Consider the following 26,373-nt stretch of genomic DNA (forward strand, 5'->3'; position numbering starts at 1 on the left):
TGTTCTTTGGGTGCAGCAGGACCAAGGTCCAGGACAGCAGGATCCCTCTCCTGCCACCGTGCCTGGGTATGAGTTGCTGCTGGACTCCAAGGACTTGAGAGGGCAAAAGGTGCTGCGTGTCAGTTGCAGCCTGGGGAAAGCGGACTACCTCTCATATCCCCTAGAGTGATAAATCCTGCTTTGATAAGGCACCAGCTCAACACTTCGGCTATCCTAAAGAAGGAAACAGCCCAGGACATGCCCTGCTCCCTCTGTGCTGCGAGGCTCTGGCTACCTGGGCTGCCAAAAATAACCCCGTTTCTCCTTCATGCAGTGGCAGCTGTGAAAGTGCCGTGTGGCAAACACTCACCGAGCCCTTGCTGCTCATTTGCCTGAGTTTCAGCTTTTCCCCAGATGCAAATGCCGTCAGCTCCGGTCCCACCAGGTCAGTAATGGGGCAGCTCATGCTGGAGAACATCCACTTCCCTGGAAGGGCCCCCAGCAGGGATGGGCACTGGGGGCATCCCTTGGTGGCGGATGGGTTGGTGTCCCCTGGGGGAGTGTTTGGTGCCAAGAGGGGGCACACAAGCCCTGCTGGGAGACACCCTGATGGAAGGATGCAGCTCAGTGGCCTTCACGAGCAGCTGTGCAGCACAGACCGTGCCTTCCCCCTTGCTCTGCCCTGGGTGGGACTGAGCTGCCACCCCCGCCCCTGCTCCTCCCTTGCCTTCCAGGCTCAAATTGGGGAAGCCCCATGAGGGCTTCTGCTGGGGTGGGTGCTCAGTGCTCCTTCTTCCATGGTGGCCAGGGTCACCTGGGCCTTCTGGGATGACGTTTGCAGCTTCTGACCTCCTCACCTCTGCTTCCCTCTCCACAGGAGTGCCGCCACTGAGATGCAGGCCCCGCTCCCTGGTCTCTCTCTGCTTCTTCTCCTCCTGGCAGTGGTACGGGGAAGAGGGATGGACACAGCCCAGGCAACATCTCCTGGGGGCTGTGAGCTTGTAAGTCCTCTATTGTGAACCCTCACCCCTCTGAGTGCTTGGTCCTGCCTGGCAAAGCTCAGCCAACGCAGTATTTCCAGACCTTTTCCATCCCAACTACTGGCTTGAAGCAGACTGCTGTGCCAAGGCTGTAACCAAAGAGCTGCCTTCTCCCCCCTTACTCTGCTCCTCAGACTTCTCCCTCTTCATTTCCTGCCTCCTATGGTGGTGTTGCATATTCTCCTCTTTCTTCAGGTGCAGAGCATCATGGACTGCACAGGGAGATGGCTGAGTTCCATCCCAGGAAACCTTCGAGGAGATACCGAGGAGCTGTTTCTTGATGACAACACTATCCGGGTACTGAGCAATGTATCTCTGCTCCTGTATCCCCAGCTCTGGCATCTCAGCTTGACCAGGAACTCGCTGGAGCTCATTGAGCCCGGTGCCTTCCTCAGCAGTCAAGGCCTTGAGGTGCTTTCCTTGACAGACAACCTGCTCTTCACCAACTACTCGCTGACAGCCACTGCTCTTTCTGCTCTGCCAGCCCTGAGGATGCTGGATCTGGCTGGAAACCAGCTCAGGGAGGACATGGTATCAGTTTTAGTCTCGAACCTCTCTTCTCTGGAGTTCCTGTCTGTGGCCAGGAACATCATCATGAGGTTGGACTCATCCATCTTCACAAACCTGACACAGCTGCTGGAGCTGAACCTGGAGAAGAATTACATTTTCGAAATTGACAATGCTTTCGAAGGACTGCAGAGGCTGCAGAGGCTCAACATAGCTTACAACTACCTCCCATGTCTGGTGGGGTTTGACCTGACTCAGCTCAGGGTGCTCAATGTCAGCAACAACATCATTGAGTGGTTTCTGACCCTGCAAAATGATGACCTCTTTGAGCTGGAGGTGCTGGACCTGTCCCACAACCACCTTCTCTTCTTCCCTGTGCTGCCCCGGCAGAGCAAGCTGCACTCCTTGCTGCTGCAGGACAACAGGATGAGTTTCTACCAGCAGCTCCCCAACGGCACCTCCCTGGCCAACATTACCATGCAGTTCCTGATCATTGATGGCAACTCCACCAACATTACCACGGTCAGGCTCTGGGACGAGCTCTGCAACAGCAACCTCTCCTCCCTGCGCCTCCTGGACATGAGCCAGAACGAGGTCTGGGGCCTGCCAGACGATTTCCTAGCCCAGATGCCCTCCCTCACCCACCTAAAGCTCAACCAGAACTGCCTGGAAGCATTTCACCTGTCGGAGGAGGACCCCTTGGCCATGCTAACAGAGCTGGACCTCAGCCAGAACCAGCTGGTGGAGTTGGGGGTGAAGGTGGGCCGTGGGGACATCCTGCCCAACCTGCGGCTCTTCAACCTCAGCACCAACAGGCTGCAGGCTCTTCCTCCCGGAGTTTTCACCCACACCAGGAAGATCACTACCTTGGACCTCAGCCGCAACCGGGTTGACCTCTGTCCCCAGCCAGATGAGGCTAAGAGTCTGCCCTGTGTGGACATCAGGGGTGTGGAGACCTTGACCCATCTCTCCTTGGCCGGCTGCGGTCTGCAGGGGCTGAGCAGCCGCCCCTTCCAGGGGACATCACTGAGGCACCTGGACCTCTCTGACAACCGCCAAGTGCTGTCCGGGGACCTGGGGTGGCTGCAGGACCTCGTCCTGACACTGCAGGTGCTGTCCCTGAGGAACACCAGCCTCTCTTCCACCGCCGTGGACTTCTCTGCCCTGAGCAGCCTCGTGCGCTTGGACCTTTCCGGGAACTCCTTGGCTGCGTTCCCCCCGTCGCTGGGCACCCTGAGGCTGCGCAGCCTGGACCTGCGGGACAACTGCCTCCCGGCGCTGCCGCTGGACGTAGTGCAGGTGCCGCTGGGGAGGAGCCTGCGGGAGCTCTACCTCAGCCGAAACCCCTACAACTGCTGCACGCTGGGCTGGTGGGACGCCCTGCAGCTGGCGGAGGGGCTGCGCGTCCCCGACGGGCGGGAGGTGACCTGCAGCCACGGCTCCCGCGCGCTGAGCCCCGGCGCGCTGCCCGAGCCCGTCCTGCAGAGCTGCAGATGGCAGACGGCCGACCTGGCACTGCTCTACCTGGTGCTGGCTCTGCCCACCTGCCTGACGCTCCTGGTGGCCTTCGTTGTCGTCTTCCTCATGCTCAAGGAGAAGCTGCTGAAAATGGTGAAAACCCGGTGTGGGGTGTCCAGCCCTTACTAATGGCTGAGGAAGGGCTCAGGAATAGTCAATAATAGTGGGTGATCAGGAGTACAGGCGATAACCCCTCCGAGGTGGTCAGGATGGAAACCTGATGGATGCAGGACAGGAGGTGCTGGGAGAGCTGCCATTTCTGCCGTCGTGGTACCCAAAGGGTGCAAGCTGTGTCTGGTGGTGCAGCACTGGGAATCCTCAAGGAATATGTATGTCTTCAGCAGAAACCTTCAGCTGGTGTTGGTGAGAGCTGAGTGGATATGACATCAAACATTCCTTGGCTGAAAGGACAGGTTGCCCAGAAAATCTGTGGATGCTCCATCTCTGGAAGTGTTCAAGGCCAGGTTGGAGTGGGCTAGGAGCAGTCTGATCTAGAGGAAGATATCCCTGCCCATGGCAAGGTTGTTGTAACCACATGGATTTTTAAGGTCCCTTCCAACCCAGACCATTCTGGGATTCTGTGACCTTTTTCTCCAGCACTGCTTTCCCCCCACTCCCTTCTGGCAGCTCCTTTTATTTATTCCCACCTGTAGCAAATTCAAAATGTTCTCCAGATCTGCAACCAGCCTCCACAAAGTGCCCCAGGCTGGAGCAAACATCAGTCTAGGTGCTGTGGAGAAGGGTCTCTGTAGCCACAACTTTCCACACTGCTTGATGGCACTGCCAATCTCACAGGCAACCCTGATCATGCACCATGTGCGTGTGCTGATAAAGACAGGCATTGTCAGCAGGGCTGAAAGACACATTTTGGGGTGTCGTTTCTTCACTAAATTGCAGTCTGGGTTAGAAAATTCCATTAAAAACAGCCCAAGTTGCAACAATGGGAAATACTGATTGAAAAGCAGGAGAGTAAATTATATCCCTCAGTGATATTTTATCATGGATTTATATTTCTCCAGTGACTGGTGGATTAAACATACAAAGGAAACAAGAGAAATCCTTCCTCCTTGTTGTGCAAGCCCTGCTCCCGAGTGCAGTCACTCCAGCAGGGCCGGGGGATTTCCTCCACCCAGCTCCACTCACAGCATACTCTGGCTCTGCCACAGCAGCAAGCACTACCTGGGGAAGTGCTGCTCTGCTCCTCGGGGGTCACTGTGGGGAAAGGAGAAGTGATGGTGGTTAGTGCTAACCCAAGAGCCCTTCTGAGAACCGGAGTGGCTTTGTTCCTGTGCCGCTGTTGGGATTTTTCTAGTGAAACATGTTTAATGGGAACAGGGCATAGGGAAGTGTAGAGCAGTGTTAGAGTGGAAATTCTGGGGGCTTGTCCCTGCCTGGGTGTGGGCGGGCTCAGTCGGTGGTGTGGGGTGTGCCAGGGGCTCAAGCCCAGTGGAGCTGTCCTGGGAGGTGATGGAGGGAGATGCCCGAGGCTGGCCTGTAGCTGGGAGGATGCTGGGGTAGTGCAGGGAGGGGGAGCCAAGGCTGGCAGCAGGGCAAACCCCTCCCAGGCACAGGCATGGCACTGGGGTCATGGGGGAGACTGGTGTGGTTGGTGGCTGTGCAGGGCTGGAAAATGGATGGGTCAGACCCTGCTAGACCAGCCAGCAGCTCCACTGGGGCTGAGTGCTCTGGAAACCCAGCTGTCAGATCTGGCACGGAAATGACCGCTTTCTCTCCCAGTTTTAGACTGAAATAGCCAAAACCAAAGCAGGCCCAACCAGGGGAATCCCTCAGCCTCTTTTAACCCTTCTTTTGCCCGTAAGCTGCACCCCGGGGGACAGCAGTGACCTATAAATATGTTCTGGTGCCTCCCCACTGGCAGGGTGAGTGGGTGCCCCTGTGAGCTGCCCTCTCCCTGGGGCTTGGCTCAGAGGGGGATGTGTGTCCTCCCCCACCTCCACAGCTAATGCTGCTGCTCCATCTGGCATGGGGTGCTGGCTGCAGCCATGGGAGAAAACATAGGGAGGAACCTGGGCACCTGGCACTGCCCAGGGCACGCATAAAAAGGAGAGGGATTTAATTGTACAGAGCTGATGGGGATACTCAACATTGCCTCATCACGGTGCCTGGAAAGCTGTGGCTCACCTGGAGCTGTGATATGAGTGGGCTGTTGGGGCAGCAAGAGGAGATTCCACTTTCTGAGTGGTGGGTGTCCTTACAAAGCTGCTCTCAGTGTCTTTGCAAGGCCATGGTGGTCAGGGAAGGTCCTTGGTGACAGGAGAACCCAAGGGTCCCACCCAGTTTCAGTAACAGCCAAAAGGCCATCCCAGACAGCAAAAGAGCAGTCACCTTCATGTTGGGAAAACCATGGAATGAATGTTCTTTGTTCGCAGCACAACTCTAGAAAAAGAGGGTGGCTGGAAGAAGTCAGCATGGACTGCCAAGGCTGTTATGCCTGCTCAACCTGCTTTCCTCTCAGGATGGATCTCTAGGCAAGGGGAGAGTGGTGGATTCTGTCTGCCTGGACACAGTGTCCCACAACGTTCTTCACACATGTGCAGATGTCACGGTCTGGATGGTGGGAGTCAGGCAGGTCAGGATCAGTGGAGTGAAGCGCAGAAGGCTGTGGTTGGTAGCATGTGCTCTACCAGGAGGCTGCTGAGGGGACTGTTTTGGGATCTGTCTCATTCCATGTCTATATGCACGATCTAAAGCTGGCTGTGAAATGCCCTGTCAAGTTCACAGAGGATCCCAAACTGGGAAGATCAGCACAGCTCCAGGCTGAAGGTCTGGGGTGGGCTGGAGGAACGGGCCAGCAGGAACCTCAAGATCCAGGCACTCAATTGGCCTCATGCAGCCATCACTGGAGAGGAGGCCATGCCCAGGGCTGGCCATGTCCTCTGAGCTCAGCCAGGGTGAAGCTGGGGGCAGGCTGGGAGTGGAGGAGAGTTTCCCTGGGGCCCTCTGCTTCCCAAGCAGGAGATTCTTCTGTGTTGTTATGTTGCAATTCTTGAGGCAAGGCCTGTGCCAGACCCCTCCACAACCTTTCTGGTCCTGGGAGAGCTGAGTCAGCCTTTATATTTTTTTAAATTTGGCAAGTGAGGCCTCAGCTTTCATTTCTCTCCTGACTGAAGACCCCCCTGGCCAAGCGTGAGCTCCCTCATCCTCTCTAGTGAAGGCAAAGCACTGTGGTTTAACTGACACTTGATGCATGTTTTTCACAGCAGTGATTCTCATTTTGGGGTGTAGGAGGAGAGCTCTTCCAGCAGCTCCTCCAGCCACTCCTCTTAGTTATGTCAGGCAGCAGTTTGTTGAGGCCCCTCAATTTGGGATGAAGACCCATCTCACCCACAGCCCTCACAGCTGCCAGGGTTCAGGAAGCCAAAATGCAGGAAGTTTTTGGAGTTGTAAACTTCCCCAAAGAATCCTAATCTTAGTCCTCCAGTTCTTACACAAGAGCAGGACTGATCTAGTGGAGACCAGCCAAGGTAGACAGCTGGATTAAAACCTTCAGTGAGATGAGTCTGTCTTACTCCAGAACCACCCCCAGCCTTTGACCTTCTACCATTCTGGTTTTTTGGATACTTTAAGCACATCTCCCAGAACTGAGCACTTATGAAGAAGCATCATCCAGGAGTGTAAGGATCCAACCATCCCATTTGAAACCACTGTATTTGCAAAAGTACTTTCAAGACTAATTAATTTTCAAGATATTCCTTCTCTTACATTTAAGGACTTATTTTTGTGTAAGCTAAACCTGGAGATTTAAGCATTGCTAGGGAAATGTGAGAGAAATATTCTTAATGCAGAGTAGATTTATCCAGAATGACTAATACATATTTAACTTCCCAGCGGGCAATAATAATCACCCTATTTGTACAGTCCAGCTATAACAGTGTCTTCAGGACATGAATTTAATGCTTCATTTTCAGCCAAAGCTGACTGAAATGTAAAAAATGGAAAGATTAATTAATTTAAAATTCTTTTATGTAGGAAAAGACTAAAACCAGCCAACAATTTCAGCTACCCAGTTTCCATTTAAACAAGTCTGGTTTCTTATACAAAGCTCACTTAAGCCTGAGATTGCTGTGGCACCTTGGGCTCTCCTGGGCCAACGCGGGGCAGAACATGTGTGATGACATTGTTCTCTCTTGCTGGCTTGCTGAGATTTGTCTCTGAACTGCCCATCTTTGGAATCAGACTTCTTCATCCGACTCTATGTCCCAAGTACAGGACTCCAGCTGCTCATCTAGTGGGAACTCCACCTCAATGTTGTAAATGAAGTCAGGGTCATCCTTCTTCTTCCTGTTCTTTTCAAAGAGCTCATCCATAATGCTCTTCCTTTTGGCCAGCTCCTTGTCATCCAGTTTGTTCATGTCCTCCTCTGGGTCAATGGTCTCTTCCTGCCGAAACTTTTCCAAGCTTTCAGCCAGGCTCTGTCCTTCCAAATGACCTCTCAGCAAACTGTAGAGCTTCTGGAGCTGGCGCTGTGAGACCCCTTCCAGGTAGGCCTTGTGCCGAGGGTTGTTCTTCAGCTGCTCGGCAGCCCTGCTGCAGTCTGGGGAGAGGCAACACAGGGGTGCAACACCTGCAGCTGCAACAAGCCTCTTCCCACAGACACATCTCCTCCCAAACCCTCCCCAGGGCTCTCTCCAGATGCTCCAGGCTCAGAGAACCACTGCTCATGTTGAGATGTAGCCTTGGGCTCCTCGGAGAGACAGCCTTAGCCCAGCACAGCCCCTCCCTGCATGCTGCTAGGATGGTTACCAACAATGCTGCTACCAGTGGGTTCCTCTCCATGTGTCTGGAGGGGACCAGACTGGAATGAGTGTCCCTCACCTGAGAACTTGGAGAAATTCCTGACAGGCATGATGCGCTGGCGAGTCTTGTCTTGGCTGTTGTCTCTGTAGATGAGGATGATGGAGGGGGGCTGGAAGCAGATCCCGCACTTCTGTGCAATCAAAGTCATCATGGGGCTGTCTGCAGCTCCATCAGCAAAGCTCCCTGAAAAACAGGGAAAAAGGAAAGTAAGTGGGAGAGTCTCCCAGTGCTGATCTTTTTGTCAGGAGTAGAGTTCAGCAAAATCACAGAATCCCAGAGTGCTTTGGGTCAGAAAGGGCCTTAAAGCCCAAGGAAATGATTTATGAAATTAAATTAGAGGGGACTTAAAAATCCCAGCCTGCTGCATCTCTTGTTTCCCAGCTCAGTGGACAGCACTGAGTGCAGGTGGTACTTTTATTTTGGTTTTAAATGAATGAAAATATGTCAAACGTGAAGGTGATCTCCAACTGCCCTACAGACTGCAGTAAGGCAAAGTAACATATTTTGTCCCCCCAAAAAATCAATGTATTTCTCCACATCAAGAAAAATCACATTAATGTTGAAAAGCTACTTTGAGGCAGAATTGGAAACACTTCCTCCATTGTAAAAAATCACATAGGAAAGAGCTCAAACATGCAGTAATGTCCTTAATAATGAAAATTTTCAATGCCAGGTTGGATGGGATATGGAGGAACGTGGTGTAGTGGCAGATGTCCCTGCCCATGGCAGAGGATGGAACAAGAGCAACTTTAAGGTCCCTCCAACCCAAACCATTCTGGGATTCTGTGAAGATGAGGAACACAAACGGGAGCAGATCTTTGGATCTGCAGGAAAGAGCGTTTGGATCTTTTGGTAACCCGGGCTGAGCCCTTCGCTGCCGGCGTGACTCGCGGCTTCCAGCGCTTCGGCAGCACAGCCGGGTGTGGTTTAGGGCCGTGACAGCACCCGGTGCCGTTCAGAGCCGCTTTTCTACCGCAGGAGTGGCCCAGGGGGTGCGGCCGAGGCCCGAACTCTGAGCACGAAGGGCAGCGAGGGAGGGCCGGGTTGGTTCCTCCTGCCTCTCCTAGAATGGGCCAGGCTGGAAGGGACCGCAGTGGGCAGCTGGTGCCAGCTCCCTGCTCCAGCAGGGCCATCCCAGGGCACATGGCTCAGATTGTGTCCAGATGGCTCTGCAATATCCCCACTGAGGGAGACTCCACAGCCTCTCTGGGATCTGTTCAGGGCTCGGTCATTGCCCAGGAAAGCTCTTCCTCATGTCCAGGTGGAACTTGCTGGGGTCAGTTCCTGCCCATGGCTCTGGGGCCATTGCTGGGCCCCCGGGCAGAGCCTGGGCCCTGCTCAGAGCCCTCCCTGCACACAGGGACACCAGGGCTGAGCCCCTCTCAGCTGGGGCTCCTCTGGAGGCTGAACAGCCCCAGCTCCCTCAGCCTTTCCTGGGCAGGGAAATGCTCCAGGCCCTTCAGCATCTCCGCAGCCTCGTTCCAGGAGCTCCCTTGTCTCCCTTACACTCTCGGCCTGTCCCCTCACCTCGGGCGGCGCAGCAAGCCGCCTCCTCTTCCTGTTTTTCCTCTTCTTCTTCCTCTTCTTCCTCTTCTTCCGCTTCGTCCTCCTCCTCCTCCTGTTGCTCCTCCCCCGGGCCGGTCCCGCCTCCCTGGGCGGTTGCCATGGCTCCGCCGGCGCAGCCGAGTTCCAGCGGTAAAGGCCCCCTCCGCCGAAGGCCCCCTCAGGCTGCCCTCATTAATGCCTGAGGGACACCGGGCCGCGGAGAATGGCGAGGGCGGGCCCCGCGCGGTCAGGCGGCGCTGAGGGCAGCCCGCACGGGGCCGCACGGAGCGGGCCGCCATGGCGGGGGGGCGGCCAGAGCCGGTGTGGATCGGGGCCGGGCTGGGCGCGCTGCTCTGCGCCCTCCGTGAGTGCCTGCGGGGAACCGCGCCGGGAAAGGATTACGGCCCCTCTACTCCGGAGCCAGGCTGGGAGAGCTGGCGGTGTTCTACCTGGAGAAGGATTCAGGGAGACCCTAGAGCCTCTCCCAGTTACTAAAGGGGCTCCAAGAGGGCTGGACAGGGACGTTGTACAAGGGATGGAGAGACAGGACAAGGGGAAATGGCTGCACACTGCCAGAGAGCAGGATTAGATGGCATATTGGCACGGAATTCTTCCCTATGAGGATGGTGAGACTCTGGCACAGGTTGCCCAGAGAAGCTGTGTCTCTAGAATTGGAGCACCTTGGTCTTGGGGAAGATGTCCCTGCCCAAAGCAGAGGGTTGGAACAAGATGGGCTTTAAGGTCTTTTTCAACCCAAAACATCTTATCACTTTACATTTGGGAAGTATGGCTCAGCCAATGAAAGAAACCTCTTCTGTTCTTTGATCACAGTCAAATACTACTTCCTTTCTGGGAGAGGATTTGCAGATGAGGCGTCCATGGGTTGTAAAACTTCACTTGTTGAAGTTGCCGGCCCCTGTGATCACTGTTACACTGTTGGCTCTGTGTCACCTTAGATGTGCAGGCAGCCTGTCGGGACACCACTGTCACACAGGAGCTCCTGAAAGAGGGGTTTCACAGGTGAGTCCTCACCCTGCCCTCCATCAGCATAATGTGCCATGGGATTTTCTGTTGGAAGAAGCTTCTCTTCTTTTCACGTGCAGTTGTATCAACTCCCTGGGCCCTGATTCCTGGCCATATGTCAGGAATCTATTAACAGGATCAAAGGATTAACAAGCTGTAGTGGAGGGAAAATAGGAGGCCCCTTTCTAAAGCTTTTGTGGAGACTATTGATGATTCTGAGACATTAACAAAGAAGTGAAACTTCTTTGTTTTCGCCATGGATGTGGAGTTTACATAAAGAAGGCTGAGCAGGGAAGTGTGATCAGAATTAATTGCACACAGTGTGAGAGCTGCCTCTTGTCTCATCTGAGAAATGTCTCTCGGGGGTCTTGTGATGATTTTTGAAGTGTGGGTGTAAATGTTTTGCTCCTGTTGCTGTGTGAAGGGATCTGCTGGTGAAGGTAGAGCTCGGGGAGGATGCAGGAGGATGTGCAGTTGCAGCTCAAGTGCGTTTGCCGCCGGGAATCTACGTGGATCCATACGAGCTGGCAACGCTGCAGCAGCACAATCTAACAAAGGTAATGGCCCCAGTGCCAGGAGAGCTGGCAGTGGGTCAGGTAAGGACTCAGGGCATTGTAATGTCTGGTCATTATCTGGCTCGTGGAACCAAGGTGATTAATCCTTGGAAGGAGTGCCAAACAATATAATCTTCCTGGTGTCTCCTTGTAACTCGGCTCACTCAGCAATCCTCGGCCCTGTGCTGCTGATGTTCTCACACACAGGTGATGTACCAAGAGGCTGCTGCTCCTCTCTTAGCCCCTGCTGAGCAGCTGTGGTAAAAGGGCCTTGGGTTCAGAAGGTGGAAGGGAGACCCCCAAAGAGGTGCTGGTGAGCTCTAAGTCATGTGCTGTGTGTTTGGACTGAGCAGCTTCCCAGTTTTGTTCTCATCCCAGCTTTCTGTGCTGCTTTTCAGTCTTTGTTTCATGTTTTGCTTCACGTTGGAGAGATGTGCAAAGGCTGAGGCTGTTACCTGCTTAGGTGCTTGATTTGTCTAGAAATGAATGCAAAGGCTGTGGGCAGCTCCTGCCTTTGGCATGCCTGGGGTGCAGGTCTGGCCTTGCTGGCACACATCATTGAGCTGACACCTCACAAGTTTGGCTCTAGGCACAGTGACAGTGTGAGCTTTTCACACGTAGGAGTCACTGATTGAACACAGTCTTGAAAAGGTATTTTGGAACAGCTTAAGGCTGAAATTCCCAGCTTGATCATCCTGACCACAAAATCAAGCTCAGTGTTAGAGTGAGGGAAATGGCTTTCAATTTGCATCCCAACCACACCTGTATCTCTCCCTCCTTGCAGGCAGTGTTATTTCCTGATGTCATTGATGTGGAGGCTCCCGAGTACTTGGCCAGGGATCTCCTCCTGCTGCTGTTCCTGGAGCCGGATGCGCGCTGTTCCCGCTGTTTCCGCGCCGCCGTGCCCGTGCACGCGCGGTACCACCGGCCGGCCCAGGGGACAGAGGAAGCCTTGGTTGTGCTGGAGAGCCCAGAGGTGCTGCTCTGCTGCTGCCACAGTGAGATTCTCATTGATGCTCTTGGGCGATTCCCAGCTTGGAATCTGGTTGTGTCTGGGATGGAGCTCTCGGTAGCTGCGTGAACATAAGCAGCAGCTGTGGCCCTGATAAAGACCTCGTTGTCTTCCTCACTGAGTGCTGCTGCCTGGCCAAAGGCAGGGGGGTTGTCAGAGACTGCTCTGTGTTGTGCTGCTGCCATTGTAGCATCCCTGTGCTGCTTGGGCTCTTCCAGATGGAAGACGTGGCAGTTGTCATGATCTGTGTTTGTCACGATCCCAGCAGGGCCTGGCAGTTGTCACAGTCTGTGTTTCTCACAATTCCAGCAGGGCCTGGTTTGCCAAAGGCCCCCTGCTCTGACTGCTTTTCCCTTGGCAGTTGGAGCTGTGCAGGGTGTGTTTAGTAGCCACTCTCACCTATTTAGAGTAATCAGAGTATTCAGATGGCTTCTAACACGCTGTTGCTGCAGTCCCTTTATATAAAGGAAGAATGTAGAAAACTATGCCTGAAGTTTGGAATGGTTGGAGTCTCAAACTGATGAAACAAGAACCTGTTATCCACTACAATTAATATTTCAAGTTATGTGAATAATGAAATCCTGTGTTTTTGTTACAAATATTGTGTTCCTTTACAAAATCATTCCTGCCAAGTCAAGCACAGTAATGATTTTCAGTTCCTTTTTCTTTCCTTGTGCATCATTTGAGCAGTGATTTTCTGGGATAAGCATAGGGATATGCAGGACTACCTGGTCACTTAAAAAGGGGTGTTAAATCTTCCTGGGTTCCTGCCACATTTACTAGTTTTGAGCAGGAAAACATTTATTATTAGTGATTAATGGGAAAGGATTTAAAGTATTGAGAGATCTTTTATGTGTTGAGAGGAGGCTAAGAAGAGAAATTGTTTTCTCTTACTTGTTTTGGGGACTTAGTTATTTTGGGGAAAATTCTAACTACATGGCTAGAGTTGAGGGGTCTGCAGGTTAACCAGGAATTCTTTGCCCTGTAAAGAACAGAAGGGCCAAGATACCACACAGGTGAGATGCTTTCTTGGTATCTGCTGTATCAGAAGGGGAAGAGTTGTAAAGTTCACAGCAAGGACTGCCCAGTGTCATGTTGACCATGCAGAGGTGTTTCACTACTTATCTCCCAGGGAATGGATTCTGATGAGCTCTTGTGGGGGAAAGGATCCCTTATTTGGAAAAAAAACTTGCAGGCCAGATTGCTTGTCCTGCCTGGCTCCTGGTGATGCAGGAATGCCTTCCCTAGGTCACCTGTCTGCAGAGTGCTGGAAACCTGCTGAAGTGGATGCTCCCTGCTCATCTGACAACACCAGTCCCTGTCAGTGGCACAGCACAAAACACAGTCCTGTGAGTTCTCTCTCTGTTTCTTTTTAACAACTGCTGTGTTTTTTCTGGTTAACACCTTTCATAGCACAGGAATTAAACATTAAAAAACTACCTGAGTGGTTCCCCCTTTGTCAGGCTCCTTTCTTCATTTCTAACTGGCTTTTAGTGGGAGTCGTCCTGCCCTTCTGGTGTGTTTACAGTGACTCTGTGCTCTTCTGGCCCTTTAGCATGGCTGCTCTCCTGACCTTTTTTTCCCCTTACTAGTTTACTTGGAATCATAGGATATAATTGGCACTAGTCAAATTAAGAAAAGTCTTTATAATGTTGGTGCTTCAGAAGAGTAACAAGGTGGATGATGATTTAACTAAAGTAATGGTAAAACTGTAAAGATTTAAGGAGTAGCATCCTAAAAAAAGGTCACTTTTATTTGCTTAGTTGTTGCCTGGTTGAGTAAGTGTTTAGGAAAAGGTGAAGTTTCTTATTGTGTTCAAAACCAAGGAATGTTGGATCTTTAGTGTGGCCAACAACTATTCTTGATATTCAAAATTGCCACAGTAGTGTAGAGATTCAAAAATTAGACTAATTTCTATAATAAAATAATCTGTTGTTGTAACCCATGTGCCTTCCTATATTTAAGGTACCTGCAGACTGCTGGGATATTTGTAGCTCTTGTCCATAAACATTTTGCAGCTTCTTTATCCATGAAAAACCAAATGGTTGTTCACTTTGGAGAAATCTGTCTCATTAGTGATCTGAGCTCACCTTGGGAGCTGCTTTCCCTGCAGCATTCCATACATTCCTTCAGTGGCTGGGTAGGAGCAGAGATACAGGGATACAGATGGCAGCAGATCCATTTCCTGAGCTGTGCAGTGTGGCAGTGGCTGTGAATTAAAGAGGATGTCCCATCCTGGTTCCAATACTGAATCTCAGAAGAAGCTTTAGCCATGGGCTATTTAAATCAGGGTCTGGTTCCTAATCCTCTTGGTTGCAGTAAAAAAGAACCAGCTGGTCAAATGCATGTTATGTGTTTTTTTTTTTCCTTTGTAGGCATACAAGGAATCGATGCTGAGGGTTCCTGTGGGGCTCAGGGAGCACAATTCCCTGGTGTGTGCCCTAACCCTGCTCACCACAGTGCTCTGCTCTGGTGTGATCCTTGCTGCTGCCTGCAAGTACGGACACTTCCCACAGTGACCTGAGGAAACATGGAATGTCTGACCTCCATCCAGCAAAACTAACTGGATATTACACTGGATTCCTGAATGGATCCTACTCTACTGCTATTTATACCTTAGGGGGTGCAAGGGTTCCATAATGGATTATAGTTCCTTTGGCTCATAATGCCTGCAAATGCCTTCCACAGCCCAGAAGACTTTTGGGGTGTGTTGTCAATAGCCAAAGCAGATGGAGAATAGGAAAAAAAACCTCAAAAAGCTGAAAGCACTGCTGTGGGCAATAAGGCAACAGTCAGGAATGGATTTGGGGCTCCTATTCCCTCCTCCTGGCCCAGAGCCTGCTTCCTATACAGTGCTGCCTCTTGCAGAGGTGTTTGTGTTTCTTGACTCAGGGATTGGTTATTAAGGGTATGAAAAACATTATTAAGTCATTAAAATTTCTGAATTTTGAGCTTGTCACGGAGGTAGGTTATGTATGAATTTGTGAAGAGATTCTGTGCCTGCCTGGGACACGTCAGTGATCTCTCCCATCCTAATAACTGTGAGGGATTGGCTGCTCTTGGCCAAATTAGAATCACAGAGTCATTAAGGTTGGAAAAGCCCTCTAAGATCATTGAGTCCAACCATTCCCCCAGTGCTGCCAAAGCCACTCCTAATCCATGTCCCCAAGTGCCTCATCCATATGTCTGTGAAATCCCTCCAGGGATGGGAACTCCACTACTGCCCTGGGCAGCTGTGCCAGGGCTGGACAACCTTCCCAAGAGGAACCTTTCCCAATATCCAGCCTGAACCTCCTCTGACACAGTTCGAGGCGGTTTCCTCTTGTCCTGTCCCTTGTCTCCTGCGAGAAGACCCCATCCCTCACCTGGCTCCACCTCCTGTCAAGGAGTTGTGGAGAAGAGAGAAAGTTCCTCTCGGCCTCCTTTTCTCCAGGCTGAACAATTGGTCAGAATTGAAAGAGCCTAGAAAATTTGAAGAAATTTCACCTTATTTCATGAGTGGAAAGAGACCCTTGGAAGATGAAAGTGAGGGACAGGATAGTGACTAGAAGCAAATATTTAGAAGATCTACATTCAGTCTCCAGGACAGTTGATAAATAGAAGGAAATGGAGAGGAAATTACCTAATGGAAAAGCCGAGAGCCTCTGGAGTAGTAGAGCTCGGGTGCTGCCTCTAAATGTCAGTAGGTGGCACTGGGAGCCCACGGCAACCACCGTGTGGCAAAACCAGATTTTATTCCCGATAAACCTCGAGTAAATTAGTCAAAGCAAGTAATCTGGGTGAGTGTGTGTGTGAGGGAGTGAATGAAGTTCTTTTGAAGGGCTCGGTGTGCAGCCTTTCATCGATGTCTGGCTGTAGCCTCAGGGTCCCTTGGGCATCTTTCTGCTGGAATTCAACAAAGGAAATTCCTTGTGACTACTTCCGCAGCAGGTTGGAAACAACCAGAGAGACATTTGGGATGTTCAACCCTGTCAGCACTGGGACCAGCACTGTTATCACTTGTCTCCAAGTGGGATGTTTAATTCCCAGAGCTGAGTTTGTTCCTGTGCTCAGCCTTACGTAGGTAACTCCATGTTGTAGCCTGACCCTTGGAATGGCAACATTCCAGATTGCCAGAGCTGAGGGACAGGACTTCATTGCCTGTTTTTTAACACCAGCTGAAAATCACAAGTTGAATCCCTCAGCTAAATCCATCTCCCTGACAAAACCTAGGGAAAGGGAATGGGAATGTCCTCTGGGCGAACGAGAAAAAAATGTTGCAGGTGGAAAAAATATAGAAGTGAAGTATATATATCGATTTTGCCATCAATCACCTTTTCAACTGAACCTAAGTAATTGATTCTGATTAATGTAAAATATGAGAGGAATGGCAGAGCTTCACAAGGGGTGGTTTTTGTTGTGGAAAATATCTGCTGTTTTTAAATCCACGGCACTTGTATTATAAATATAGCAGACACATTTTTCCTTGCTAGCTGTAAATAAGTCTGATAACCATAGCAGTGTTAATTACAGAGGAATTTGCCAGTTAATCTCTCTCTGAGAGCAGAAACTGCTGTCACTATGCCAGCACACAATTTAGCAGGTGTGCCATGCAGGAGGATTCAAGTGCTAGCCCCAGAGGGATCGCAGTTATCAGAGGAAGAGCTGTAAGGCCTGTGCAAAAATTCTGGCAGTTTTGGAGGCAGGAACGAGGTATTCAGGAGTACTTGGCAAGAAAACACTGCCATAAGGGTTGGACAGAAACATCCCCATCCTTAATATATGTAAGGACTGAATCAGAGCAAGGAAAGAAAAGGGGATGGGGTGTTAAAGGCTGTGTTGGGAATTTAGGCTTTCTGAATCACAGAGAAATGGGTATAACAAAAAAAACCACCCCACCCCCAAAAAACCCCGAAAAAACAACAAAAAAAACCCCCAAAACAACCCAAGAAACCCTTCCTAGTTTAATTAAAAAGCTGTTCCTTGGAGGGAGACAGAAGGGTGTGAGGGGAGTCAGGATTCTGCAAATGGAGCTGGAGCTGAAAGGGTTGGGAATATGAGGCTGAGACAGCACAGAGTATGGAGAGTAAAGCCGAGGGAAGGATGAAGCCACAGACCTGCTGTGGCTTCTGCAGGGGTGCTGCAGAGGTGAATTAGCAGTGGCTGAGCTGGTCCAGAAAGGTAAAGTAGCAAACATGGAAAGAGACGTGAAAGGATGGCTGTGCCTGCAGGGGATTGGAGTGGAGCCACCTCAGCAGCACGGCAGGGTCACTTGGGAATGCTGTTCCTGGAAAATATCTGCAAGGACGAGTGTTGTGTGGCTCTGCAGAGGTTCTATGGAGAGTGAGGGAGCAGACAGCCAATAGGTATTGGCTGGAACCCACAAGCTGGAAATTCAGATGTGCCTGGACCTGCATGGAGGATTGAGGTGCCAGTGGATTCGTTCACCCAAGAGCTGGGCAAGAGGAGCTGCCTGGTGTGTGTCCTGCTCCTTCCTAAAGGAAAACTGGATGTTGATTCAAACCTGGATGGACAGAGGAGCTGAGATCCAGCCCCCAGGCCAAGTGGAAGCTCGGAGAAATCCCAGGAGATACAAAACGAGCCTCTTGCAGTGCGAAAGGAAGAGAGAGCCGAGCACAGAGGAGGAACACAAACAGGATGCCCAGAGAAGCTGTGGCTGCTCCATCCCTGGAAATGTCCAAAGCCAGGTTGGATGGGGCTTGGAGCAACCTGGGCTGGTGGAAGCTGTCTCTGCCCATGGCAGGGAATGGGATGAGCTTTAAGGTCCTTTCCAACCCAGGACATCCTGTGATTCCATGAAGCCCCATGGTGTTCTAATACCTCCACACTCCGGGGGAAGGGTGGGGTTCACCTCCTTGAGCCAGGACAGACCTAGAGGAGACACTCAGACACAGCAAGAAACCCTGTGTGGGGCCAGACTGGCTTTCCTCACAAAACAAAGCACTGAGGAAATAAATTCTAATTTAAGCACTACAAGACAGAAGCAAGGGTGGAGGAGAGACAGTTTAAATGGATGCTTGATTTGATGCTGGATTTTTTGGAGTGGTGGACTTTGGCTCCTGCAGCTGGTTGTTGTCCACGGCCAGAGAAAGATAAGAGAACCAGCCTAGAAAAAGAGAAATGTTATACATATAATATATATTTTTATATATAACATATATAATAAAACGACATAAATGCATATTATATAATAAATGCTATTTATAATATATTTTATGTATTCTATAATAAATGCTACAACATTTATTATATGTCATATATTATGCATAGCATCCATTATCCAAAAATATATATTATGTTATATATAATATTGTTATTATATACAATGTATACATTAGATGTATTTTATATACCATATATATTATTATACCACACATAATATATATAACGTTTATTGTAAAACATGTATTATAAATATTATTTTTGTATATAATATACATATAATTAATTTTTAATGCTGTCAGGCTCTTTTATTTTTCTCTGACTCTGGTCCAGATAAACAGAATATATTTGATACATTAAAATTTATAATTAAGAAAATAACCATACATACTACATGTAGTTTATATGCATAAAAGACATTCCCCATCAGCAAGGAGCGGACTACAACTCCCGTCAGGCCCCGCGGTGACGCGGTTTCCGGCGCACGGCGGGCGGTGCCCCCGCGGCAATGCTCCGCCCCGCCCCCGCCCCCGCGGGCTGTGGCCACGCGCGGCGGTTCCGCTTCCCCTCCGGCCCCGCCGCCGCCCCGCCGGCTCCCGGTCGCGCCGCCGCCGCCGCCCCGCTCAGCCCCGCTCAGCCCCGCTCCGCCCCGCTCCGCCCCGCTCCGCTCCGTCCGGCCCTCGTCCGTCCGCCGAGGCGGCGGCGCCGCCCCACCCGGTGAGTCCGCTCGCACCTGCCGGCCGCGCTCCCCGCTCTTTGTGCGGCCCCGACCGTGCCGGGCCTGCGGCGGGGGCGCCCGGGGCGCGGATCGCCCGTCGCTCCTTCCCTCGCTCTCAGCCCGCTCACTCCGGCCCGGCCCCGCGTCCTGCGGGCCCCGCCGCTCGGCCCCGCTTCCTGCGGGCCCCGCCTCGGCCCCCGGCCTCCACAGCGCCGCGCCGGGCGCTGCGGGCCCCGGGCAGCGGGGCCAGCGCCGGGCACATCGCGGGGCGCGGCCGGGATGGCCGCTCTTGGGAGGTACTGCGGGGAGCTCCGGGCCCAGGGCTGTCAGAGCCCCGCTGGCCCCGGGTGTGCGAGGGCCCGCGCCTTTCCTTCCCCGTGAAAAGGGCTGCTCCATGGTCCCCGCACCGTCTGCCCTCACAGCTCTCTGGGATTCTGTCCCGTTTCCGTGGCTGGTTTTGGTGTTTGTCCCGTCAATGCCAAGCAGGATGGGTTAGAATCACAGAAATGCGGGATGGTTGATGTTGGAAGGGACCTTAAAGTCCACCCAGTCCCACCCCCTGCCGTGGGCAGGGACAACTTCCACTATCCCAGATTTCTCCAAGCCCCATCCAACCTGGCCTGGGACACTTCAGGGATGGAGCAGCCACAGCTTCTCTGGGCAAACTGTGCCATGGCCTCACCACCCTCACAGAGAGCAATTTCTTGCTAATATCTGATGTAAATATATTCTTAGTAGGTTAATGACAGTGGGGAGTGAGGAGAGAAAAGTTGGATCCAGCCTGGTTCATGTGGCAAGTGCCCAAAGGCTGATTTAGGAGCAGAGAGTTCATCAGCTGCTTTCGAGGAGCGAGGCTGTGCTTTGCTGTAGCCAAAATAAACCAGTTCACGAGCGTCCCTATGGCCAGTGATGTCTGGATATGTAACATAAACACCGCTTTGGGAGTTGTGCAGTAATAGCAGTGTTAGGTGCAATTCAAACATGGTATACTGAGAAGTTTTTTATTACTTCTGTCTTTCTCTGGTTTTGCCTATTTTTTGGTGTTGGGTTGTTTTTGGTTTTTTTTTTTTCTCTTAATACTTCAAAAAGCACTGGCCACTCTAGAGGGTCTGGGATTTTTCTTTGAATTAGGGTGTCCTCATTACAAGAGTCCTGGGGTGGTATATCTCCCTAAAAAAACAGAGATTAGCTACTTTGTGCTTCAGTTTGTTCATTTTAGAGACAGAAGTAATTAAACTTACAGGGATATTGTGGAAGGAGGTTAAAACATATGTTACCAGGGAACTGCTGGTCACTACATATTGAAATAGAAGGAAAGTAGAAATACAAAAATGCAAAGTCGTTGTTTTATGAGTTTTTGAGCAGAATCTTTGAGATAGTATGAGCACTTTAAACAAAATGCTCTGGGTAATGTATTTTAGAGGCAGGAAAAACCTCACTGTAGAGTTCACTGGTTGGATATTGCAGTTCTGGAGGCCAGGACAGAAATGCTTGAGGGAGAATAGCTTGGATTTTCTGTTGCATATGCAATTTGGCTCAAATTTGTACAGAGGTGGTGGTTAAAACAAAAATCTCAGACTGTTAACTGTGGAATATTGGCTCTGTCTGTGTATTTTGCACTTTTTATCACCATGCAGCATCTGAGTGCATCTGAGGCTTGTGCTCTGCTGGGCAGCTGCTTGTCAGAGGCTGATTTACTGGGATGAAATTTGCACTGGGATACAGCTTGGACCTTTGGCCAGCAGTGGGATTTTATTCCCGGAGGCACCTGCTCGTGCTCCCTCTCTGGGCTGGATGCTGGGGTAGGTGGGTGGATGCTTCAACCACATTGGGCACCTTTTAAAATTAATGCAGTTTTAAAATCCCAGGTGTGCTTGCATTGTTGTTGGTCAGCGTTTGGGTTGTGTTAAAAGGGGGAAATTATTCAAGTACGTGTGGTTTCAAGATAACTTCAGAATTAAGAGCATTGGTTGATGCTGCAGGTTTTGTTCTTGTGACAAGAAAAGCTGTAGGGACCCCAGACTACGTGTGTGTGTTATTAGTAAGATACTTCTGCTTCAGAGCCCTCACATCTGTCTTGGTTTGGTTTTGTTTGGGTTTTCCCCCCTTTTATCTGTTTCGTGCACGGGGAGGTTTCTGGGCTCTGAGGTTTGTGTGCCAGTATTTTCTCGTTCCTCACAGCACACACAGTTACTGACATGTCTGTGAAGCAGCTCTTTGTTCTGCGAACAACCCCGAGTCACAGAGGCTGCTCCGGACGGCCCGGGAGCAGCAGCAGCACAGCTCCCAGTCCTGGCTCCCAGCACCGGGACACAGCTTTGGGAGGGAGCTGAGCCTCCAGGGCAGCCATGGGGAGATGGAAGCGGGGACATGAGCCAGGCACCACGGATTACATTCATTCTGATTGCTCCTGGCAGCCGGAAAAAGGCAGAAGCAAGGGGTTTGTGGAGCTTTCTCTTCTTCTGGAAACGTGATCAAAGCAAAGGCGCTCCTTCAGTCTCGGATTGATTCAGAAGGCTGTACCATGCTCCATTTTCAGTTTCCATGCAGGCAGCTCCTAAACCAGAACGAAATGGTTGTGTCTGGCCCCTTGGAGGGCAGGGTGTCCTCTCGGGGAGGTTTCTGTGGCAGTGCCAGGGGCTGAACCTTTGCAGGTACCTTGGACGTTGCCACTGCCCGGGTTGCCGCTTGCCTTGCCGGAGATAAGCAGTCAGCTGGGTGCCAGGCCGAGCTGCCAAGCTGGCTCCAAGGAGGAATAAAGTCCAGTTAATGCCGGGCTGGATTGGTTCTGCCTCTTGGCAGGGGTAGTTTCACCAGGACGGCGTCATGGAGGAGGCAGCATCTTCTGCCAGCTCTCAGCAGTAGGTGGGGAAGAGTCCAGAGCTCTCACCTGGGGGCAAAGGACAAGAAGTCCTTGGGCAGGGCACTGGTTCATTTTAGCAAGGAAACGCTGCAGCGTTCCCTGGAGGCCTCAGGATTCTTATCGTGCTGTGCTTTCCTGTGTCTTGAGCTTGATAAGCTCTTTTTGAAAGCTCTTATTTGCATTTAAATGCAGGTGGTAAGAGGTAGTAGGTCTTCTCTGGTGGAAGAAATCTCCTAGTGACCCACCAGGTATGAAGTGCAAATGGAGCGCAATGGTTTAGTTCAAGCCTTACTTCACTGTTCAAGATTCGTGAGAGCTCAGAGCATCGTTTAACTTAAAGCTGTTAAAGTGGTTTCCTTTCAAGGGAAAATACACACTTTAGTGTTTGTATTTTGTCTGATGTAGTGGGCAGTGTCTGTCACTGAGAGCTGGAAATGCTGGTTTTGGTCCTAGTTCTCTACCTGACTTGCCGGTTTTTTAAGGGGATCATTCTTAATGTTTTCTCAGCTTCTTTCTATTTTCTCAGCTGGAAATGGGGATTAAGCAGGCTTTGAAAATGTCTCACCTGGCAGGCAGGGATGTAAGTGCTAAGAAGATGACTTAAAACTGAGTTTCAGGTTTTCTGTTGAGATTAATTTAGATTAGACACACCGTGAATTCATAGTAGGAATTCCTCATGCTCTCTAAAGGTTACTGTACATTGAAATGCTCCAAAAATTGGTGAGGCAATTCTTTGCCTTCGGGGAAAACAAGTGGATTTTGAAATTCTCAGATGGATATATCTAATTTCTGTTTGTGAATTTAAAAATGCTTTTAAAAATCTTCGCTTCAGCTGCTAATGATGTATTGATGCTTAAAATTTTTAGAATGAATACATTTTACCAGAGAAATAGAGTATTTTGAATACTCAGGGAAATACAGAGGGCTTTGTATAATGGATAGGTCATTGTTTCCCAAAAGATCTGAGCCCAGCACTGGAGTTGGTGTAGCCCAAACCTGAGTGATATTTGACTCTTAGGTCAAGGCTGTTCTCTCAGCTAATTAGCAGAAGTTGTTTTATATCTTGAAAGGAGTAACTTTGATAAGACAGGTTTAATTATTTTTAGTTCTGTAGTTTGATTTAACAGCAGAGCATCTGTAGGAAGGAGCATATTGGGGCAGTTGTGTGTGTGATTTAAGTGCTGTTCAGTGTAAAGTGAGGGATTTAACATCATGTGAATCAGAGCCAGGGCAGCTGGCAGGTGTAGTAAGGAATGGAAATACACTGAAAAGTTTTTCCAGTTCAACTTCTACTTTTTTTTCCCCCTGAAGTTTTCTGCTTCCTGTTTAGGTGCTGGATGTTTGACTCGGTGTGTACCCACTGTCACCTTTCCCACAGCTTCTTTAATGAGTAAAATTAGAGTTATCGGTAGTGTGGGGTTTCTTTTATAAAGGGGGTGTTTTCTGCTCTACGTTGCATTAGTTTTTCATTTATAGTCATTTAAGAGCTGCTTTAGTTAGCAGAGGTGTCTCCTGGACAAGAGCAAGAAAAAGCTGCTTCTGGAGGGTGCTTTTTAAAGTCATCTTTGAGTATTTAACCCATTTCCTTTTGAAAAGGTCTTCAGTAAAGTGAGAACCTGGAAGAATGACAGTATCTTTCCCCTAAGCCTGTCTACAGCAAAAAGCTGTTTAAAGGGATCTGGGGATCTGGGCTCCAGGCAGGACCTGGCTGGGCAGATTCTTGTGGAAATAGCTCATTGGCAGAGGCTTCAGCTTGTGAATGATCTGCTTTACAGTGAAAAATAACCAGTTATTTAGTAAGTGATGTTCACGTTTGAAAGTGAATAGCTTTTACAACTCAAAACCATTACTCAAAAGGTGAACTTGGTATTTTATGCTTATGTTAAATAAGCTGACTGCTTGAGATTTTACCAGGACATTAAATCCACCTGCTGGCATTAATTTTGACAAAAATACGTGACGGTGAAGTTGTTAGTTGAGGCCACCTGGGCAAGTGGCACCAGCCACAGTTTGGTTTTTGCCCTCCCCCGACCCCAAACCAGTTATTCCAGTCATCCCAAAGTCCCTCTGTGCATCAGTGCATGTGGGGATTCACATCAGGGAATTGACTGCTGGAAAAGGAATCCCTGATGTTAAACTTGGCTTGGGAATGTTGCTGAGTGATCTGACACTAATGGTTTGTAACAACCTTGGAGCGTGTCTGGCTTTCTGCTCCTCCTGCCTTTTTCCCATGTTTGCTGAGCTTTTGGGAATGCTGCTTCAGATCATGCACAGAAATGAACAAGATCTCACAAAATACTGCCATCGTTTTCTGTGGCGTAGCAAATAGGTCTCTAATGTCGTTAAATGGTTTTTTTGGCTTTGTAACAGCCTTTTATTTTCGATGTGTGAAATGCTAGCTGTCACTACTATAACAATAAATTATGTGAAATCTTTGATTTGTCAGAGCTGGGGCATTACCACCAAGTCTGAAATATTTTCTGCTTTTACGCCAGAGTGGAAAAACCAAAGAGAAGAGTGAAGTCTGGGATTTTCAAAGCTGTTTAGCAACAAGAACAGTTAATTTTAATCTGATGCCAACGTGCTAAGGCTCTTTGATACTAGTGCCCAAGCTCAGGAAGTAATTCTTTGTGGCAAAGAGAGCCTTGACTGCTGCAGCCAGGAAGTTCAGGCAAGTACCTCCTCCAGATTTTTGGGATGAGGCTATTTCGCAGTAACCCAAGTATGTGTTGGCTGAGAACTCATTGCTTTTGTGATTGCTGCTTTTTCTTTTCAGCCCTTTTGGGCCTATTTACAGGGATTTTATATATATATATATATATATATATATATATATATATATATATATATATATATATTTAGAGGAAATAGGTGTCGAGATTTTGATTATTTTCCCAGGTAGCTGCTGGAAATGAAAAACAAAAATTCTAGATAGTTCAGCAGACCTGGTTTGGGTGGTTTCTTTGCAAGCACGACCGTGTGTTTTAATGTGTGGTTGTGATGTATTTTATTTCCTTGTTCATTAGTAATTATTCCATTGTAAAATATTTTACTTCTGAGAGGCATAATTCTCATTCTCCTTGGCTTGTTGTGTGCATGCTGGAAAGTCTTTTTGCAGCACGAGGAAATGTACTCAGTCTTGCTAAACCTGGATGGAGTTTCACTGTGGAAGAAGTTAAGACTTCTGCTGAACCTATACACTCACATCAATCTGACTAGAGCTTGGAGCATCTCATATAATAAAATTCTAGTGTCTTAAAAAAATCAGAAGAGTTAGGGAATAAACTGAAAGAATGAAGGATAAATGAAAATACTGAGAGTAAATGATTTTTAATTTGGTTTAATTTATGGTAGTGATGACAGTTACATCTGCAAAACGAAATTTTTACAAACATCATCAAGATTTAAAGGACTTTTTTTAAAATTCCCTCATTGCTGTGAAGAGATACCTGTCATACACATGAATAGCATTGAATTTTATCTTGTTACTCTTTGGGCAGAGCTCCTTGGAGATCTTTCTTGCTCTGGGATTGAAGATCTTTGGCTGTAAGTCTTTGGCAGTACCTTTTTGCCCTCTCGTGCTTGGCTGAGAGAGTGATGGTGGATGCACTTTACTTCCTCAGCACTTCCAAAGCCCCGGGACCAGAGCATGACGCCAGCTTTCTAAATTCAAACACATCTGGACTGGGGAAGTCTTTGTTTCGAGGATCTTGGTCAAGATTTGAAGTAGATGTGACTTTCATTCCACTCTGCTCTGCTTAGCAAGACTGATCACGTATCCTGTGCTATCCTGTAGCAGCTTTTGCTGCCCAACCCTGAAAGGTTTTGTCAAATAACTCATCAATCCCTTTATTGTGGGTCTTTATTGTGGGTCTTTATTGTCCCTTTCTCTTGGTCACGTTTTTAATTTCCTAGATGAGATGAGGATGCCATCAGTGCCTTATTTTGGTTTCTCACTCGCTGTTTCTGCTCTCACACATATCTGGTTGTAGAATCTCAGGATGGTTTGGGTTGGAAGGGACCTTAAAGCCCATCCAGTCCCACCCTCTGCCAGGTGCAGGGACACCTCCCGCTGTCCCAGGTTACTCCCAGCCCTGTCCAGCCTGGCCTTAGACACTTCCAGGGATGAGGCAGCTGCTCAACAGTGGATGATGGGCCCCTGGTGGCAAGGGGCTGCTCAGACTGATAATTCTGTGGGTTCTGTCTTTGCTGCCAAATTTATTAGAGATCTTTATTTCTGTTTTACTCTATTGAAACGGCTTACTGAAATTTGCTTCCTGTTCTCTTAACAATTGAAAGGACCTGAGAAAATTTTCCTTTAGATGACAAACTCTTGGAAAGCTGACCACTTCTAAAGGTATGCCCTTCTTCCATAGTTACAATAAAATTTATGAAGAGAATAATTGCTTTTTTTTTAAATTAAAAAATATATGCCCTTGGATTTTCATAAACACAAAAAGTGTAAGCCTTCTGTGCTCACTTGTTGCAGCAAAAATGCTTTATGCTCTTGTTTCTATGTTCACTCTTGCTGGTAGCAGCTACTGGTGTTGTGAATTAAAAGACGAAGATTTGGAAGGCATCAAATTGTTGTGCTGGGTGATGTGGATTGCCCAGTGTGGTGACTGCAGTGTCAT

The 26,373-nt window shown here is 49.4% G+C and overlaps 4 protein-coding genes across 6 annotated transcripts in view; 3 read left to right on the top strand and 1 right to left on the bottom strand.

Annotated features, from left to right (window-relative positions):
* Nucleotides 1-298: 298 nt before the first annotated feature.
* Nucleotides 299-3,308, top strand: NRROS (negative regulator of reactive oxygen species). Its single transcript, XM_066326138.1, has 3 exons — nucleotides 299-424; nucleotides 857-980; nucleotides 1,215-3,308. The coding sequence occupies exons 2-3, from the start codon at nucleotides 873-875 to the stop codon at nucleotides 3,171-3,173; spliced, it is 2,067 nt and encodes a 688-aa protein (XP_066182235.1). The 5' UTR covers nucleotides 299-424; nucleotides 857-872; the 3' UTR covers nucleotides 3,174-3,308.
* Nucleotides 3,309-7,010: 3,702 nt separating this feature from the next.
* CEP19 (centrosomal protein 19) lies at nucleotides 7,011-9,557 on the bottom strand. The gene is made up of 3 exons (XM_066326142.1): nucleotides 9,390-9,557; nucleotides 7,881-8,045; nucleotides 7,011-7,599 (listed from the first exon to the last, which is right to left on the bottom strand). The coding sequence occupies exons 1-3, from the start codon at nucleotides 9,526-9,528 to the stop codon at nucleotides 7,238-7,240; spliced, it is 666 nt and encodes a 221-aa protein (XP_066182239.1). The 5' UTR covers nucleotides 9,529-9,557; the 3' UTR covers nucleotides 7,011-7,237.
* A 104-nt stretch (nucleotides 9,558-9,661) lies between these two features.
* On the top strand, nucleotides 9,662-14,956 carry PIGX (phosphatidylinositol glycan anchor biosynthesis class X). Of its 3 annotated transcripts, none has more exons than XM_066326141.1 (6): nucleotides 9,662-9,771; nucleotides 10,364-10,427; nucleotides 10,855-10,987; nucleotides 11,769-11,960; nucleotides 13,245-13,345; nucleotides 14,372-14,524. In XM_066326141.1, exons 1-6 carry the CDS (start codon nucleotides 9,705-9,707, stop codon nucleotides 14,391-14,393), a joined length of 579 nt encoding a protein of 192 aa, XP_066182238.1. In that variant the 5' UTR covers nucleotides 9,662-9,704; the 3' UTR covers nucleotides 14,394-14,524. The 3 variants fall into 3 exon arrangements, with proteins under 3 accessions (XP_066182238.1, XP_066182236.1, XP_066182237.1); XM_066326139.1 differs by having other exon boundaries at nucleotides 9,663-9,771; nucleotides 11,769-11,982; nucleotides 14,372-14,956; XM_066326140.1 differs by having other exon boundaries at nucleotides 9,677-10,033; nucleotides 11,769-11,982; nucleotides 14,372-14,956.
* A 3,732-nt stretch (nucleotides 14,957-18,688) lies between these two features.
* The window catches only part of PAK2 (p21 (RAC1) activated kinase 2), a 42,416-nt gene continuing 34,731 nt past the window's right edge, over nucleotides 18,689-26,373 (top strand). Inside the window, exon 1 of the mRNA XM_066326150.1 lies at nucleotides 18,689-18,875. The gene's annotated coding sequence lies outside the window, so the exon portion shown is untranslated. The remainder of the gene's footprint in view (nucleotides 18,876-26,373) is intronic.

This window comes from Sylvia atricapilla, chromosome 10 (assembly GCF_009819655.1).
Source record: "Sylvia atricapilla isolate bSylAtr1 chromosome 10, bSylAtr1.pri, whole genome shotgun sequence".
Classification (NCBI taxonomy): Eukaryota; Metazoa; Chordata; class Aves; order Passeriformes; family Sylviidae; genus Sylvia; species Sylvia atricapilla.